Raw genomic sequence first — 14,134 nt, forward strand, 5'->3', positions numbered from 1 at the left:
GGGGGGGGGTGGGGCGGCGGGGCCCCGCCGGGGGGGTGCCGGCCCCAGCCCCACTCCCGCCACGCTTATTATTTGATTTATCGATTTGTTGATGTACAGGTTTGTAGATTTATTGATTGATTTCACACTCGGTCGCTGCCACAGCCCTGGCCCCGAAGTCACCCTCTCCCCCACGGTGTCCCCATCCTTGTTCCCCATGTCTCCACTGCCCCTCCTCCTCCAGCGCCCCCATCCCTGTTCCCATTGTCTCCATCCCCAGTGTCCCCCTCCTAGCCCTGGTCGTCCCCCTCCCCATCCCCGGTGTCCCCCGCTGTCCCCCACAGGAGGGTCCTTAGCTCCCCGGGGGTCCCCAGCTCCCGCAGCCGGCCCCCCTCCAGCAGGGCCACCCTCGGCGCCCGTTGGGCCAGGGCCACCCGCCCTGTCACCAGCAGCACTGCCGGCCCCTCCCCTGTCCCGGGACCGCCGGGACACAGCAGCTCCTGCTCCACCTGCGGGGACACGGCAGGGTCAGGGCACATGGGGACACGGGGGGATGTGGTGGAGATGGGGCACATGGGGGTGTCAGGGGACCCCAGGGTGGGGAGCACAAGTGAGGGACCTGGGGAGTGGGGACATGTGGACCCAGAGGACATCGGGTCCGAGGGGACTCTGGCTTTGGGGTCATGTGGGACCCAAGCGATACGAGGATGTATTTGGCGACATTGGGACCAAGGGGACACAGGGGCAGGGTCCAGGGAATTTGGTGACCCAGGGGACTCCAGGAGACATGGGGGACAGCAATCAAGGGGACACAGGGAGTGAGAACAGAGGGGACATGGGGCACAGGGGAGACAAAAGGATTGAGGACCCAAAGGACATGGGGAGCAGGAACCCAGAGGACATGGGGGCAAGGAAGGGACCCAGGGGATACACAGGGACCAAAGGGACACAGGGGCAGGGATCCAGGGAATTTGGTGACCTAGGAGACCCCAGGGGACATGGGGGACAGCAACCAATGGGACATGGGGAGTGGGGACCCAGGGCACATGGGGACCCAGGGGACACAGGGAGTGGGGACCCAGAGGACATGGGGGATGGGGCCATGTAACACGGACAGGGCTGTGACCCACCTGGTGCCGGGTCACAGGGTCGAGTGCCCGTGTGGGCTCATCCAGCACCAGCACTCGGGGGGTCCTGAGCAGGGCCCGGGCCAGCGCCACCCCTTGCGCCTGCCCCCCTGAAAGCTGCATCCCCCGCGGGCCCACCTCTGGGGACAAAGGGAACACCATGGGAACGCCACAAGGACACGGTGGGGACACCACGGGGACATCGTGTGGACACATTGGGGAGCCGCACCCACTGTGCACCCACGTTTTGGGGGACAGGGAGGATGCAGAGAGGGGATACCGAGGCGACACCAAGGGGAATTGGGAGCAGGCAGAGAGCAGACAGTGAGAGGACAACAACGGGACACAGTGGTGACAGCATGGGGACACTGAGGGGACACCATGGAGGCACATTTGGGACACAAAGGGGAGACACTAGGGATATGTTAGGAAGCTACACCCCCTGCACCCTTAGCTCTGGGGTGCACAGGGAGAACAAAGACAGGACAGCGAAGGGACAGTGAGAAAACAGAGAGGACATGGACGGGACAGCATGGGGAGACCATGGGGACACTGTGGGGACAGTCAGAGAATAGCGAGGGGACAGAAGGAACATGGTGGGGAGACTGTGGGGACATTACAGACACCTTGGGGATGGTGAGGCAACATCATGGGAACAGCAGGGGACACTGTGGGGACACTATGGGAACATCGTGGGGTCACATTGGAGAAACTGGGGAGACCAAGAGGACACCTTGGACACATTATTGGGACACCTTTAGGACATCTTTGGGACACATTGAGGATGCTACAGGGGGACCATGGGGGCACCTGCTGTACCTGTGTCGTAGCCATGAGGCAGCTGTGTGGCCCAAGTGTGCACTCCCACCCGCTGTGCTGCTGCCATCACCTGTGTCCACTCCTTGTGTCCCCAGCCCAGCGTGATGTTGGCGCTGAGGGAGCGAGACAGGAGGGATGGGCACTGCAGGACACCAGCCACCTGCAGGGACAGGGACAGGGAACATGGGAGGACATGGGACCACAAAGGGATTTGGAAGGAACAAGGAGGGGACATCTGGGGACATGAGGTGGTGGCAGGGTCATGGTGAGGCTGGGTGATGACATGGGGATCGCTGTGGAGAACTGTTGGGGACACAGGAGTGACCCAGGGGTGGCAGTGGGGATATGTTGAGGACACAGGGTGACATGGTAGTCATGGCTGTTGGGACAATGGGTGACCTGGGGGTGGCCATGGTAACCCACTGGGGACACAGGGGTGGAATTGGGGACCCAGGGGGTGGCACTGATGCACCCACTGGTGACCTTGGGGTGGCAGTAGGGACCCATTTGAGGCACAGGATTGACCTGGGGGTAGCAGTGGGGACTTGTTGAGGACCAGGTGTAGACCCAGGGGTGGCTCTGGGGACACGTTGGGGACAACAAGTTGCCCGGGGTGGCCATGGGAACACATTGGAGAGGTTTGGTGACAGGGGGATGGCAGCAGGGGATGGATGGTGACCCAGGGGTGGCCCGTGTGTGTCACCTGTTGCCGCAGAGCGGGGTCTGCGCGGGGGGTCAGGGGGGTCCCGTCCAGCAGCACCGTCCCGCCCGCCAGGGGGCGCAGCCCCAGCGCCGCCGCCGCCAGGGAGCTCTTCCCGCCGCCAGGGGGCGCCAGCACGGCCACAACCTCCCCGGGGCGCAGCGACAGCGACACCCCCTGGCGGCGGGAACAGGGATGGCACCGACAGCCCCGGCCCACCCCGGCCCAAATCCCCCCGTGTGCCCCCCGCGGCCCCAACACCCCCGGCCCACCCCGGCCCACCCCGGCCCAAATCCCCCCGTGTGCCCCCCACAGCCCCAACACCCCCCGTCCCACCATGTCCCATGTTCCTCCATGTTCACAACACCCCTATGTCCCCCCATGCCCCTATGTCACCCATCACCTTGAGGACTGGCTCGGACTGCCTGGGGTACGTCATCCAGACATCCTTGAGGCACAGGCCTTGAGTCTGTGTGGTCTCCTGGGCCCGGGGAGTGACAAGTGATGGTGGCCCTGTGGGTGCCACCATCCTGGCCTGCTCCAGCAGCTCCAGGAGTGTCTCAGAGGAGCCAACGGCCTTGGCCAGAGTCGGAAGATACAGGAGCACGCCCTGGGAACATGGGGGACATTGCGGACATGAGAGACACAGGGACATGGGGAGGACACATGGAGACATGAGGTGACACGTAGCAGCTATGGCATGGCCTGGAGACATGGGAGGACTTGGGGGATGCAAGAGACATTGGGGAAAAAGAAGACAGTGGGACATGGTGGGACATGGGGGGACATTGGGGACATGGCAGAGCCTGGGGACAAAGGGGAGCATGGGGGAACATGGGGACAGGGAGAGGCACAGCCAGGTGCGGATGGGGCTTAGGGACATGGAGGGGACACAGCAACATGATGTTGGAGACTGGGGGGAAACATGGCTGGGACAGGCTGGGGACATGGATGGGGATGTAGGGACCTGGTGGGCACATGGCAGGTGCACACTGGGACGTAAGTGAGGGAACATGGGGACATGGAAGGCACACAACAAGGACGGGCTGGGGACACAGGACACAGGGATGGGAACATGGCCAAGAGGACATGGGGATATCACTGGGAGGATGTGGGGCCATAGGGACATGGTGGGAGGACATAGGACACAGTGACTCGGGAAATGGGGCTGGGGGCAGGAGAGGACACACTGGGGGCATGTAGGAGACACACTCATCACCTCCACAGTCGTCGTGAAGTACAGCTGGCACATGAGGACAGTAACCAGCTCCCCACGGGTGACAGTCCCTGCGGCCACCAAGTATCCCCCCAAGAGGAGCAGCACCAGCTTCAGGGCCAGTGCAGGGAACTGGGGACACAGGGACACAGGGTGTCAGCCCAGTCCTATATCACTGTGTCCCCCAGCCCCATGCCACCATGTCCCCTTCCCAGGCCACCCATCTCATGCCCCTCAGCCCCAGGCCACCATGTTTTCATGTCCCCTGTTCCCACACTGCTGGTCCCCATGTCCTGCCACCCCGATGCCACTGTCTCCCTGTGTCCCCTGGCCCGTTTCCACTGTGTCCCTGTGTCCTCCAGCCCCTGTCACCACGTCTCCCATCCCTGTGCCACCATCTCTGTATCCCCATGTCCCCTGTTCCCATGTCTTCATCCCCTTGCCACCACATCCAATGTGGCCTCCTGCTGCCATGTCCCCATGTCCCCTATTCCAATGCCACCACATTCCCATGTCTCCCAGCCCTCTGCCACCATGTGCCCTTGCCCCCAGCCATGTGCCAACATATCCCCCATTCCCACACCACTGTTCCTTATCCCCCTGTGCCCCCAAGGTCCCCATGTCCCCATACTCCACTGGCCCAGCGCCCAGCTGCATAGGCCAGCGCCTCCATCTGCTCCAACTGGTGTTCCTGGGCGAGGCGCTGCCGGACGCGCGCGGTGACACCGGCCTCGTGCCCAAAGGCCCGGACAGTCTTCATGGCCCTCAGTGACTCCAGGGCCACTGCAGTGGTGCTGGCTTGTGCTGCCCGCACCTGCCGTGCCAGGTCCTGGGGACACAGGGGACAGGGGGTCACCTCGGGGTCACAGCGGAAACAAGGAGGTCACCATGGGGACACAGAGGGGCCACCACAAGGATGGATGGGGACAGGGGGTCACCACAGGGTCACCGTGGGGTCACAGAGCGGACAGGGGGTCAGCACAGGGTCACCATGGGGCCATGAGAGGACAGGGAAATCACCTCATGGTCAGCATGGGGATGGGGGGTGGGGGGACAGGGAGGGGACAGGGGACAGGAGGAGGTGACAGTGGGCATGGGGAAGTGACAACAGGCACAGGGAGGGGACAGAAAGGACTTGGAGAGAACTCAGGGTGCAGGTAAGTGATAAGGGGCCCAGGAAGATGACAAGGGGACAGGGAGGTGACAGTGGGGACAGGGAGGTGACAAGGCACATGGGGAGGTGACAAGGGCCCCTCACACCCCATGTCCCCTCAGTACCTGTTCGATGCGCCCAACGATGCGTGGCAGCAGCAGGAAGAGGGGCAGTGCCAGGAGGGTGAGCAGGCCCAGCACCGGGGACAGCCAGGCCACTGTGGCCAGCAGTGACACAGCCCGTGTCAGCGACCACAGCCCCGGCACCAGCGCGTCACCCAGCGCCGAGTGCGCCGCCTTGGCGTCCCCTGTCACCCGCTCGGCCACCGCGCCTGGCGTGTCCCCCAGGCTGCCCCCCGGACCGGGCAAGTCCCCACGCAGCACCGCGGCCACTGCACCGCGCTGGAGCCGGTCCCGCGCCCGCGTCAGCGCCACAGCTGCCATGCTGTCACAGACCAGCTCGGTGATGGCACTGCGGGGACAGCAGGGTCACGGGGGCACGGGGTCACTGGCACCTCGGGGTGTCCCCGTGACTCCGGTGTCACCCACCTGCCGAGCCCCACCAGCACCAGGGGCCACACGACTGCCATTGCGTCCTCCTGTGTCACCCGGTCGGTGACACGGCCCGTGAAGTACGGGGCAGCCACCTCACCTGTGGGGACACGGCATCAGGGTAGGGGTCTCGAAACGCCCCAAAACTGCGTGGTGACCCCAGAACTGGGGGCTAAGGCCCGAAAATTGGATCCTGACCACTCCCAGAACTGTGTGTTGAGTCCCAAAATTGGATGCTGATTCCCCAAATTTGGTCCTGACCCACATATTAGTTTCTGACCTTCCTCAAATCGGGTCCTGTCTCCCCCAGATTGGGTCCTGACCCCTCATATTGGCCTTACAACCCCCCATCGGGTCCTGCCCCCCCCTCCCGCCAGTCATGTCCCCACCCTTCACCCAATCGGATCCCGAAGCCCCTCAAAGGGGTCCTGCCCCCCACCAGGTCGGGGTCCCCCCGTACCGAGCGCCGAGGCCGACATCAGCCCCCCCACCAGCATCCAGCGCCCGCGCTCGGGGCCCAGCAGGGCCAGGAGCCGGCGTGTGGGGGGAGACAACATCGGGTGTAGGGGACCGGTGGGTCCTACTGGGTCCTGGTTCTGCTCCCACTGGGTTCTGGTGGGATCCCGGTTGGTTCCAGTGGGTCCCAGACGGTCCGTGTAGGTCCCGGTCCTGCTTCCAGCGTGTCCCAGTCTGGTCCTTTTGGGTCCCGGAGGGTGCTGCTATGACTGATGCCGCCCCGCTCCGGCCCGGTCTCTTCCCGGCTGCCGCCGCGATTTCCCGGAAAGCCAAAAGGGGGCGGGGCGGGGCCGGCGGGAATCCCCTGGAATCCCAGCCTTGACCCGCCCACGCTTGGATCGGCGTCTCTGATTGGTCAGCGTGGAGGTGACATCATCGGTTGCCGGGCAGAGGGAGCCGGAGCAGGTTGTGAGCAGGAGGAGGCGGTGCCGGGAGGGGGCGGGGTCTGGGCGGGGTCTGGGCGGGGAGGGGGCGGGGAGAGGGTGGAGGAGGCGGGGCCAGAGCGGAACGGGCGGGGCTCGAAAGCGAAACCTCAACGGACCTTTCTGGGAGCTACTGGGGGGCTGAGCTGGGAGCACTGGTGTGGTCTGGTGAGTTCCCAAGCTGGACTGGAAACACTGATGTGGGCTGGGGAGCTGAGAGGGATGGACTGGGAGCACTAGTGTGGACTGGGGAGCAACCCAGTCTCCACTGGGAGCACTGGGGTGGACTGGCGAGCGCCCCGTCTGGACTGGGGAGCGCCCCGTCTGGACTGGGAGCACTGGTGTGGACTGCTGAGCTCAGGGGGCTAGACTGGTAGCACCGTAGTCTAGGCTGGGACCACTGGCGTGGACAGGGGAGCACCCCAGTCCTAACTGGTTTTAACTGGTGAGTTCACAGGCTGCTGATCCTTCCCCGAGGGCCACCCAGGGAGCACTGGTCTGCACTGGTCCCGCCATGGCGCTGCCGTCCGCAGCTCTCCTGCCCGGCCTTCTGCTGGTGGCCGACGCCGTGGCGCTGGTGCTGCTGGTGCCGCTGGTGCCGCTGCTGGCGCCGCTGGGCGTGGCGGGCGCGTGGCTCGAGGCCGCCCTGCGCCTGCCCGTCCTGGCCGCGGCCACGCGGCTGCTGCCCCCGCGCCGTCCCTGCGGAGCCACCGCGGCCGCCGTCACCGTCGCCGCCACCCCCGCGGCCTTCGGAACATTCCGGCACCTCCTGGGGCCGCCCGGGGCTGGCCCGGGGCTGTTGGCGGCCGCCGCGCCCGCCTGGCTCGGGGTCACCCACGCGGCCGCCGCAGTGGCCCTGCTGGCCTGGGCCACGCCCCCGGCCCCCGGCGGTGTCCCTGAGACCCTCGGCGACGTTCCCAAGGCTCGTGGCACCGTCTGGCGCGTTCTGCAGTTGACCTGGGAGGAGCAGAACGTCCTTGGAGCTGCCTTCCTCTGCCTCGTGCTGGCAGCCATTGGTGGGTGACGTGTGGTGAGAGGTGCTAACACCCCAAATTTAGGTTCTGCAGCCCCAAATTGAGAACCCCCCCCAATTTGGGAACTCCCCCCAAATTGGGTGCTGGCCCCTAAAAATTTTGTGCTGAGCCCCTAAATAGGTGATGACCACCCTAAAATTGAGTGGTGACCCCCCTAAATTGGGAGTTGACCCCTTCAGTTGGGTGCTGACCCTCCAAATTGGGTTCTGACCTTGCAAACTCGACTGTTGATCCCCCAAAATTGGGTGCTCACCCTCAAACATAGGATCTGATGCCCAAAAATGGATGTCGACCCCCAAGGCATTGGGCCCTGATTTCCCATTCTTAGGTTCTGACCCCTAAAATTGTGTGCTGAACCCCCAAAAATTGGTACTGACTGCCTAAACTGGGTCTCAAACCCCTAAATTTGGCACTAAAACCCCAAAATTGGGTCCTGATCTCTCTAAATTTTCTCCTGCCCAAATTGTGTCTTGCCTCCCCAAAATTAGATCCTGATTCCTCAGATTGGGTCCTGCCCCTCCCAAATCAGGGTCCCTCTGTGTCAGTGGTCACACCTATGGTGACATGGCCTTGGTGACACCCAGGGGAGACGTTGGGACCATACGTCACTGGGAAGGTGCTGGATGCCATCGGGAGTGGGGATGGACTCACCGCTGGAGCTGTCGGGATGGTGGTGGCTGCCGGAGCTGCCAGGTGGGTCACAGCATTCCCGGGGCCTGTCCCCATGTCCCCAGCATCCCTGATGTCACCATGTCTCCATGTCCCCCCAGTGTGCTGTTTTCCGGGTGCCGTGGGGGGCTCTTCACGCTGTTGGAAACGCGTCTCCATCAGAGCCTGACCCTCCGGCTCTTCTCTCACTTGGTGCGCCAAGACCTGGACTTCTTCCAGGGAACCCCGGCAGGTAGTGGGGCATGGCCCAGCCCCAGCCCACCTGTCCCATCCCATCCTAACTATCCTGTCACCCCAGTCCCCATCCCAGCATTCCATCCTGTCCCGACCATCCTACCCCCATCCCATCTTATCCCATCTGTCTGTTATGCCATCCCCATCCCCATCCCCATCCCCATCCCCATCCCAATCCCATCCCATCCCATCCCATCCCATCCCATCCCATCCCATCTTCCTGGCTTCGTTCTACCCTAATGTCCCATCCTGTCCCAATCCCACTTTCCCATTCTATCCACTGTCCCATCCCCATTATTTTCATTCCGATGGCTCTCTCCCATTGCATCTTCCCACCTGCATCTCACCATCGCCGTCATCCCATCCCACCATCTCCATTCCCACCATCGCCGTCATCCCATCCCACCATCTCCATTCCCACCATCCCATCTCCACTGTCCCATCCCACTTTACCCTGACCATCCCCATAGCCATTGCCATCATCCCATCCCCCTGGTCCCCATCACATCATTCCCATCCTGTCCCCATCCACCATGGTCCCAGTCTCTTTTCCTGCCCTGCAGCTGAGCTCGTGGCTCAGTTTTCCATGGAAGTGCCACGGGTGTGCATGGCAGCACCGAGTGGAGCCAACCTGCTGTTCCGAAGCCTGGGAATGGCGCTGGTGGTGGGGTCGTTCATGGTGGGGCTGGCACCGGGGCTGGCGCTGCTGGCGCTGCTGCAGCTGCCCCTTGAAATCGCCACCCACCGCATCCAGAGTGCCCGGGAACAGGTCAGGAATACAGGAGGGAAACAGTGGGAAGGAGACACAGAGATGGGATAAGTGGGTGGGAATGGTGGGAATGCTGGAGTTGGGATGGAGGCCAGGGGAATGGGATGGTGGGAATGCTGGCATGGGGATAGAACGGAATGGTGGAGATTGGAATGGTGTGGATGGGAAGAGAAGGATGGGATAAGGCGAGATGGTGGGGAAGAGACAGGATGGGATGGGATGGGATGGTGTGATAAAACAAGGACAGGGGTTGGGATGGGGTGGTTGGATGGGGACCAGGGAGATGGGAGTGGGGATGAGGACCAGAGGAATGGAATACTGAGAATGAGAATGGTGGGGATGGGAATGAGTGGGGATGGGAATGGTGGGATTAGGACTGAAAGGATGGATGGGAATGGTGGGGATGGGAGAGAGGGGCGTAGGATGGTGGGAATGCAATAGTGGGGATTCAGTGGGTGTGGTGGGATGGGAATGCTCGGGACGGATGGTGGGCCAGGAAGGTGACCTGGGAAAGTTGGAGATGCCCCAATGCTGCCACAGGCACTTCAGCGATCCATGCTGGAAGCATCCGCCCGGACAGCCTCGGGGGTGCAGGAATCTGTTGCCGCCATCGAGACAATCCGTATGTTTTCGGCGGAAGAGGAAGAGGAGGAGCAGCACAGATGGAACCTGGCTAAGGAGCTGAGGCTGAAGGAGCAGATGGAGCTGGAGCTGGCACTCTTCACCCTTGTCAAGAGGGTATGGGGGGACCGGGAATGGGAATGAGGACACCAGGGAATGGGGACACCAGGATCAGGGATGAGGACACTGGGAATGGGGATACTAGGAATGGCGACACTGGGACCAGGAATGGGAAACCAGCAGCTGAGATGGGGGCACTGAGAGCAGAATGGGGACACCAGGCATGGGGACACCAGAACAGGGACACTGGGATCAGGAATGGGCATGCCATTAGAAGCAGGATGGGGACACTGGGACAAAGGTTGGGAACATTGGAATCAGGAATGGGGACATCAAGATTGGGACGGGGACACCAGGAAGAGGAATAAAGACACCAGGAGCGGAATGGGGACACCAGGAGTGGGATGGGGGCACCAGTATCCCTGTTCCCACCCACAGATGCTCCAGCTGGCCATCCGGGTCCTGGTGCTCTTGCGGAGCCACCAGCAGCTCCGTGACGGATACATCACTCCTGGGGTCCTTGTCACCTTCCTGCTGTACCAGGACACAGTTGGCAGCCATATCGAGGTGATCCCATGGAATCCACATCTGTCCATCCATCCATGCTTTTGTCCATTCTGGTGCCACCCCCTTCGTTGTCCCTAGGTGCTGCTCTACGGCTTCAGTGAATTCCTGAACAAAGCGGCTGCCGGACAGAAGATCTGGGAATACCTGGATCGGAAACCCACAGGGGATGTTGGGGGGACGAGGGAGCCCCCTGAGCTTCAGGGCCACGTCACTTTTCAGAAGGTTTCCTTTGCATATCCTGGGAATCCAGAGCACCCTGTGCTGAAGGTGGGTCTGGGGGGAGGTGAGGTTTCCCAAGGGTGGGAATTCTGATGTCATTCCACAGGACACATTCTTTGAGGCAGATCCAGTGGAAGATTGGGCATTCCCAAGAGTGGGAATTCCAGCATCATCCTGTCCATCCCACAGGATGTGTACTTTGAGCACATCCCAGGGAGGGTGGGATTCCAGGGGGTGGAAATTCTGGCATCACCTGTCCCCATCCCACAGGATGTAACCTTTGAGGTGCGTTCCGGGGAGGTGACAGCGCTGGCGGGGCCCAATGGAAGCGGGAAGAGCACGGCTGTGGCACTGCTGGAGCGGCTGTGGGATCCTGGGAGTGGGAGGGTGCTGCTGGATGGGATCCCGCTGCCAGAATATGAACACCAGTACCTGCACCGGAAGGTAGGGACAGCAGGGACACTGAGAACAGTGGGAATGGAATGGGGACAGGGATGGGGACACTGAAATGGAATTGGGACCTGGGAAGCATGGGTGGGGCCATCAGGAGCAGGAATGGGGACACTGGGAAGAGGGATGGGGACACTGAAGTAGGATGGGCACAACAGGAAATGGGATGGGAACACTGGGAAGCGGGGTGGGGATGACAGAGATGGGGATGGGGAAAATGGGAAGTCAGGGATGGGGACACTGGGGACACAGATGGGGACAATGGGATCAGGGATGGAGACTATGGGGACACCAAGGTAGGATGGGGCTGTGGAAGGGATGGGGACACCAGGAGCCAAGACGGCATCACAGAGCTCAGGGCTGGGGCAGGTGGTGCTGGTGGAGCAGGATCCCGTCCTGTTTTCCGGAACGATCCGTGAGAACGTCGTGCTGGGGCTGGAGCACTGTGAAGAGTCAGAGCTGCAGGAGGCTGCCACTGCTGCCGGAGCCATGGACTTCATCCAGGGGCTGGAGCGGGGCTGGGACACCGGTGAGAGCCAGGGGGATCCCAGGATCCTCTGGCAAAGATGGGAGAGCATGGTGGGTGGCAGATGGTGGGGTGTGGGGGGATCCCTGAGGTCAGATCCCACTGATGCCGTGGGATTGCTCCCACAGTGGTGAGGGAGTGTGGGGGGTACGTGAAAATGGGGGGACCCCTCTCAGGCTGGGATCCCAGTGATCCCAGGATCCCCCCCAGAGGTGGAGGAGCACAGGGGGTGAGGAGAAGAGGGGGAACCCCGGGGCTGGATCCCACTGATCCCAAGGGATTGCTCCCGCAGAGGTGGGGGAGCATGGGGGGCAGCTGGCGGCAGGGGAGCGGCGCCGCGTAGCCCTGGCCCGGGCTCTGCTCCGGCGTCCGGCCGTCCTCATCCTCGACGAGGCACTGGATGATGGAGATGAGGGGGTGGTGAGTGGGGTGGGATGGAGGGGGTTGGTCGGGATAGGGGTGCAATTGGTGAAAATGGGGTGTGATGGTATGGCTGTGGAGAGGTGGGATGGCTGGAATGGGATGGTGGGATGGGGACTGGAGAGACGGGGTGGTGCGAATAAGGGATAATGGGGTGGAATGGGAATGATGTGATGAAGACAGGTATTGGATTGGGTGGCATGGGTCAACAAGGTGGGGAAATGGGACAGGATGGTAGGATGGGAATGGTGAGGATGGGATGGAGACCAGGGGTGTAGGATGGCAGGAAAGTAGAATGAAGGGATGAAAACAAAGAGATGTGATAGGGTGGGATGGGATGGAGTAGGAATGGAGGGGATGGGAATGCTGGGATGAGGACAGAGACATGGAATGCAATGGGAAGGGTTGGGGTGGTGGGAGTGGGGTGGGATGGAACAGTCAGGATGGGGATAGTGTGGACAGGATGGCACAATGGGCATGGGAGGTGGGAGATAGGATGATGGGGATAGGGTGGGACTGAGAGGAATGGGACAGTGGGGTGGGATTGGATGGTTGGGATTGGGTGGGACCAGGTGGGACTGGGTAGGACTGAGTTGGATGGGATGGGATGAGAGTTCTTCAGTCCCAGGCACAGCACTGGCTGCGCACTGGGCTGGCCCAGACTGTGCTGGTCGTGTCCCACCGGCCACGGGTGCTGGATGCGGCCGATCGCCTCGTGGTGCTGGAGCGCGGAGCCGTGGTGGAGACAGGAACGCCAGCAGAGCTGCAGGAATGCTGTGGGGCCTACAGCCGCCTCCTCCTTGGCGGAGGCCCCCAGGATGGGCAGTGAGAAGGGGGCTGCGTCCAGCCGGTAATAAAGGGGAATCGGCCCCAGTGTCCCCATTCCTGGTGTTTGTGTCCCCATCCAGCTCCTGGTGTCCCCAGTCACAATGTCCTGTGAATCCCTTATCCCCATGTCCTCTGGATCCCAACTCCCTGTGTCGCCTTGGTCCCTGTGTCCCCACCATGTCCCCTAGGTCCCCACATTCCCTGGATCTCCATTCCTCATGTCCCCTGTATCCATCCCTGTATCCCACACGTGCAGATTACCTCTATCCAAGCCCCACCATGTCCCCGTGATCCTTGGTCCCCATGTCCCCCATGTCTGCTCCTGGACACGGGACACCGAGTGGGAAATAAATCCCAAAGGATGGGTCTGGGTGTGTGTGTCTGTTATGATCCAGTTTAAACCCAGAAGAGCAAAGAAAATTAAGTCTCCATGTATAAAGCAGAAAAAACTTTGAAGGTTCAAAATATACCCAAAAATGAGATTAAAACCAAACGGGATTAGATGTTGGTGCCAAAAAATTGGTATGTTTTATTTAGTAGTAAAAGAGGCAAACTGAAAGTAAGAAAGAAAGACAAAAAGAAAGAAAAAAGAAAAAGAAAAAAATTGAAAGAAATAGAAGTGTGCATGGGCACTAGGGGGACAGGGAGAGAGTGACAGGGGTTAGGTAGAAGCATATCACCCATCCAAGGGTCCCAGCTTTGTCTCGTTGCTCCCCTCCATCTGGTCTGCTGGTGGTGAGGGTCCATGCCATGCCACCGCACACCAAAGAGTGCAGAATCCCGTGGACTAATACACACTTTGGGCAGGTGGGAACGCCCACGTGCCTCCCTTGCAGGGGCTAGCTTGACACACTGTCCCTTGCAACACTGAGGGTGTGTTGCATCATCTCTGGTGCAGGGTCTGGGGGGGGCCTTTGATGGGCCATATCACCCCCTCTGTCCTTCATGTGGATGCAGCTTCTCCCTGGGTGAGGACCCCTCAGCTGGGTTCCTTTGCACAGTGGAGGATGGGCAGTCACTGCACCTCTGACCAGAGCCTTTTCCAACACACATCCAGAGCCTCTCTCCCTGCCACCCTTTGGTGCAAGGGTCTGTGTGAGCCGGGCAGTTGATAGCCCTGGGACTGTGGCCTCCACCCCAAAGGTGCTAAGCTTGATCCCTCTGCATTTATTCTTCTCCCCCAGCCCAGACCTGAGTCGATTTTATCTTACCTTCATCAGTGAGCAGTGTGTAGGGCCTCTCAGAGCCTTATTC

The 14,134-nt window shown here is 61.4% G+C and overlaps 2 protein-coding genes across 5 annotated transcripts; one reads left to right on the plus strand and one right to left on the minus strand.

Moving 5' to 3' along the window:
• Window positions 1–269: 269 nt before the first annotated feature.
• On the minus strand, window positions 270–6,350 carry LOC121672594 (antigen peptide transporter 1-like). The gene is made up of 10 exons (XM_042045293.1): window positions 6,006–6,350; window positions 5,543–5,645; window positions 5,120–5,465; window positions 4,473–4,670; window positions 3,845–3,973; window positions 3,029–3,235; window positions 2,629–2,802; window positions 1,926–2,085; window positions 1,110–1,246; window positions 270–488 (listed from the first exon to the last, which is right to left on the minus strand). The coding sequence occupies exons 1-10, from the start codon at window positions 6,100–6,102 to the stop codon at window positions 270–272; spliced, it is 1,770 nt and encodes a 589-aa protein (XP_041901227.1). The 5' UTR covers window positions 6,103–6,350.
• A 207-nt stretch (window positions 6,351–6,557) lies between these two features.
• LOC121672595 (antigen peptide transporter 2-like) lies at window positions 6,558–13,246 on the plus strand. 4 transcript variants are annotated; one of them, XM_042045294.1, is made up of 12 exons: window positions 6,558–6,651; window positions 6,941–7,499; window positions 8,102–8,210; window positions 8,288–8,418; window positions 8,984–9,189; window positions 9,730–9,927; window positions 10,309–10,437; window positions 10,516–10,704; window positions 10,927–11,100; window positions 11,476–11,635; window positions 11,925–12,052; window positions 12,675–13,246. In XM_042045294.1, exons 2-12 carry the CDS (start codon window positions 6,998–7,000, stop codon window positions 12,879–12,881), a joined length of 2,133 nt encoding a protein of 710 aa, XP_041901228.1. In that variant the 5' UTR covers window positions 6,558–6,651; window positions 6,941–6,997; the 3' UTR covers window positions 12,882–13,246. The 4 variants fall into 4 exon arrangements, 2 of the variants coding, with proteins under 2 accessions (XP_041901228.1, XP_041901229.1); XM_042045295.1 differs by having other exon boundaries at window positions 12,681–13,246; XR_006018903.1 differs by having other exon boundaries at window positions 6,566–6,651; window positions 11,465–11,635.
• Window positions 13,247–14,134: the final 888 nt, after the last annotated feature.

Source organism: Corvus kubaryi, unplaced genomic scaffold, assembly GCF_017639235.1.
Source record: "Corvus kubaryi isolate FWS band 111438036 unplaced genomic scaffold, C.kubaryi_AGA036_p1.0 62935, whole genome shotgun sequence".
Classification (NCBI taxonomy): Eukaryota; Metazoa; Chordata; class Aves; order Passeriformes; family Corvidae; genus Corvus; species Corvus kubaryi.

Coding starts and splice junctions, on each gene's coding strand:
- LOC121672594 (XM_042045293.1), bottom strand. CDS start 6,102: ATGTTGTCTCCCCCCACACGCCGGCTCCTGGCCCTGCTGGGCCCCGAG. Junction 5,646..6,005: donor GATGTCGGCCTCGGCGCTCG/GTACGGGGGGAC, acceptor GTGTCCCCACAG/GTGAGGTGGCTGCCCCGTAC. Junction 1,247..1,925: donor GCCTCATGGCTACGACACAG/GTACAGCAGGTG, acceptor CTTTGTCCCCAG/AGGTGGGCCCGCGGGGGATG.
- LOC121672595 (XM_042045294.1), top strand. CDS start 6,998: ATGGCGCTGCCGTCCGCAGCTCTCCTGCCCGGCCTTCTGCTGGTGGCC. Junction 8,211..8,287: donor GTGGCTGCCGGAGCTGCCAG/GTGGGTCACAGC, acceptor ATGTCCCCCCAG/TGTGCTGTTTTCCGGGTGCC. Junction 8,419..8,983: donor CTTCCAGGGAACCCCGGCAG/GTAGTGGGGCAT, acceptor CCTGCCCTGCAG/CTGAGCTCGTGGCTCAGTTT.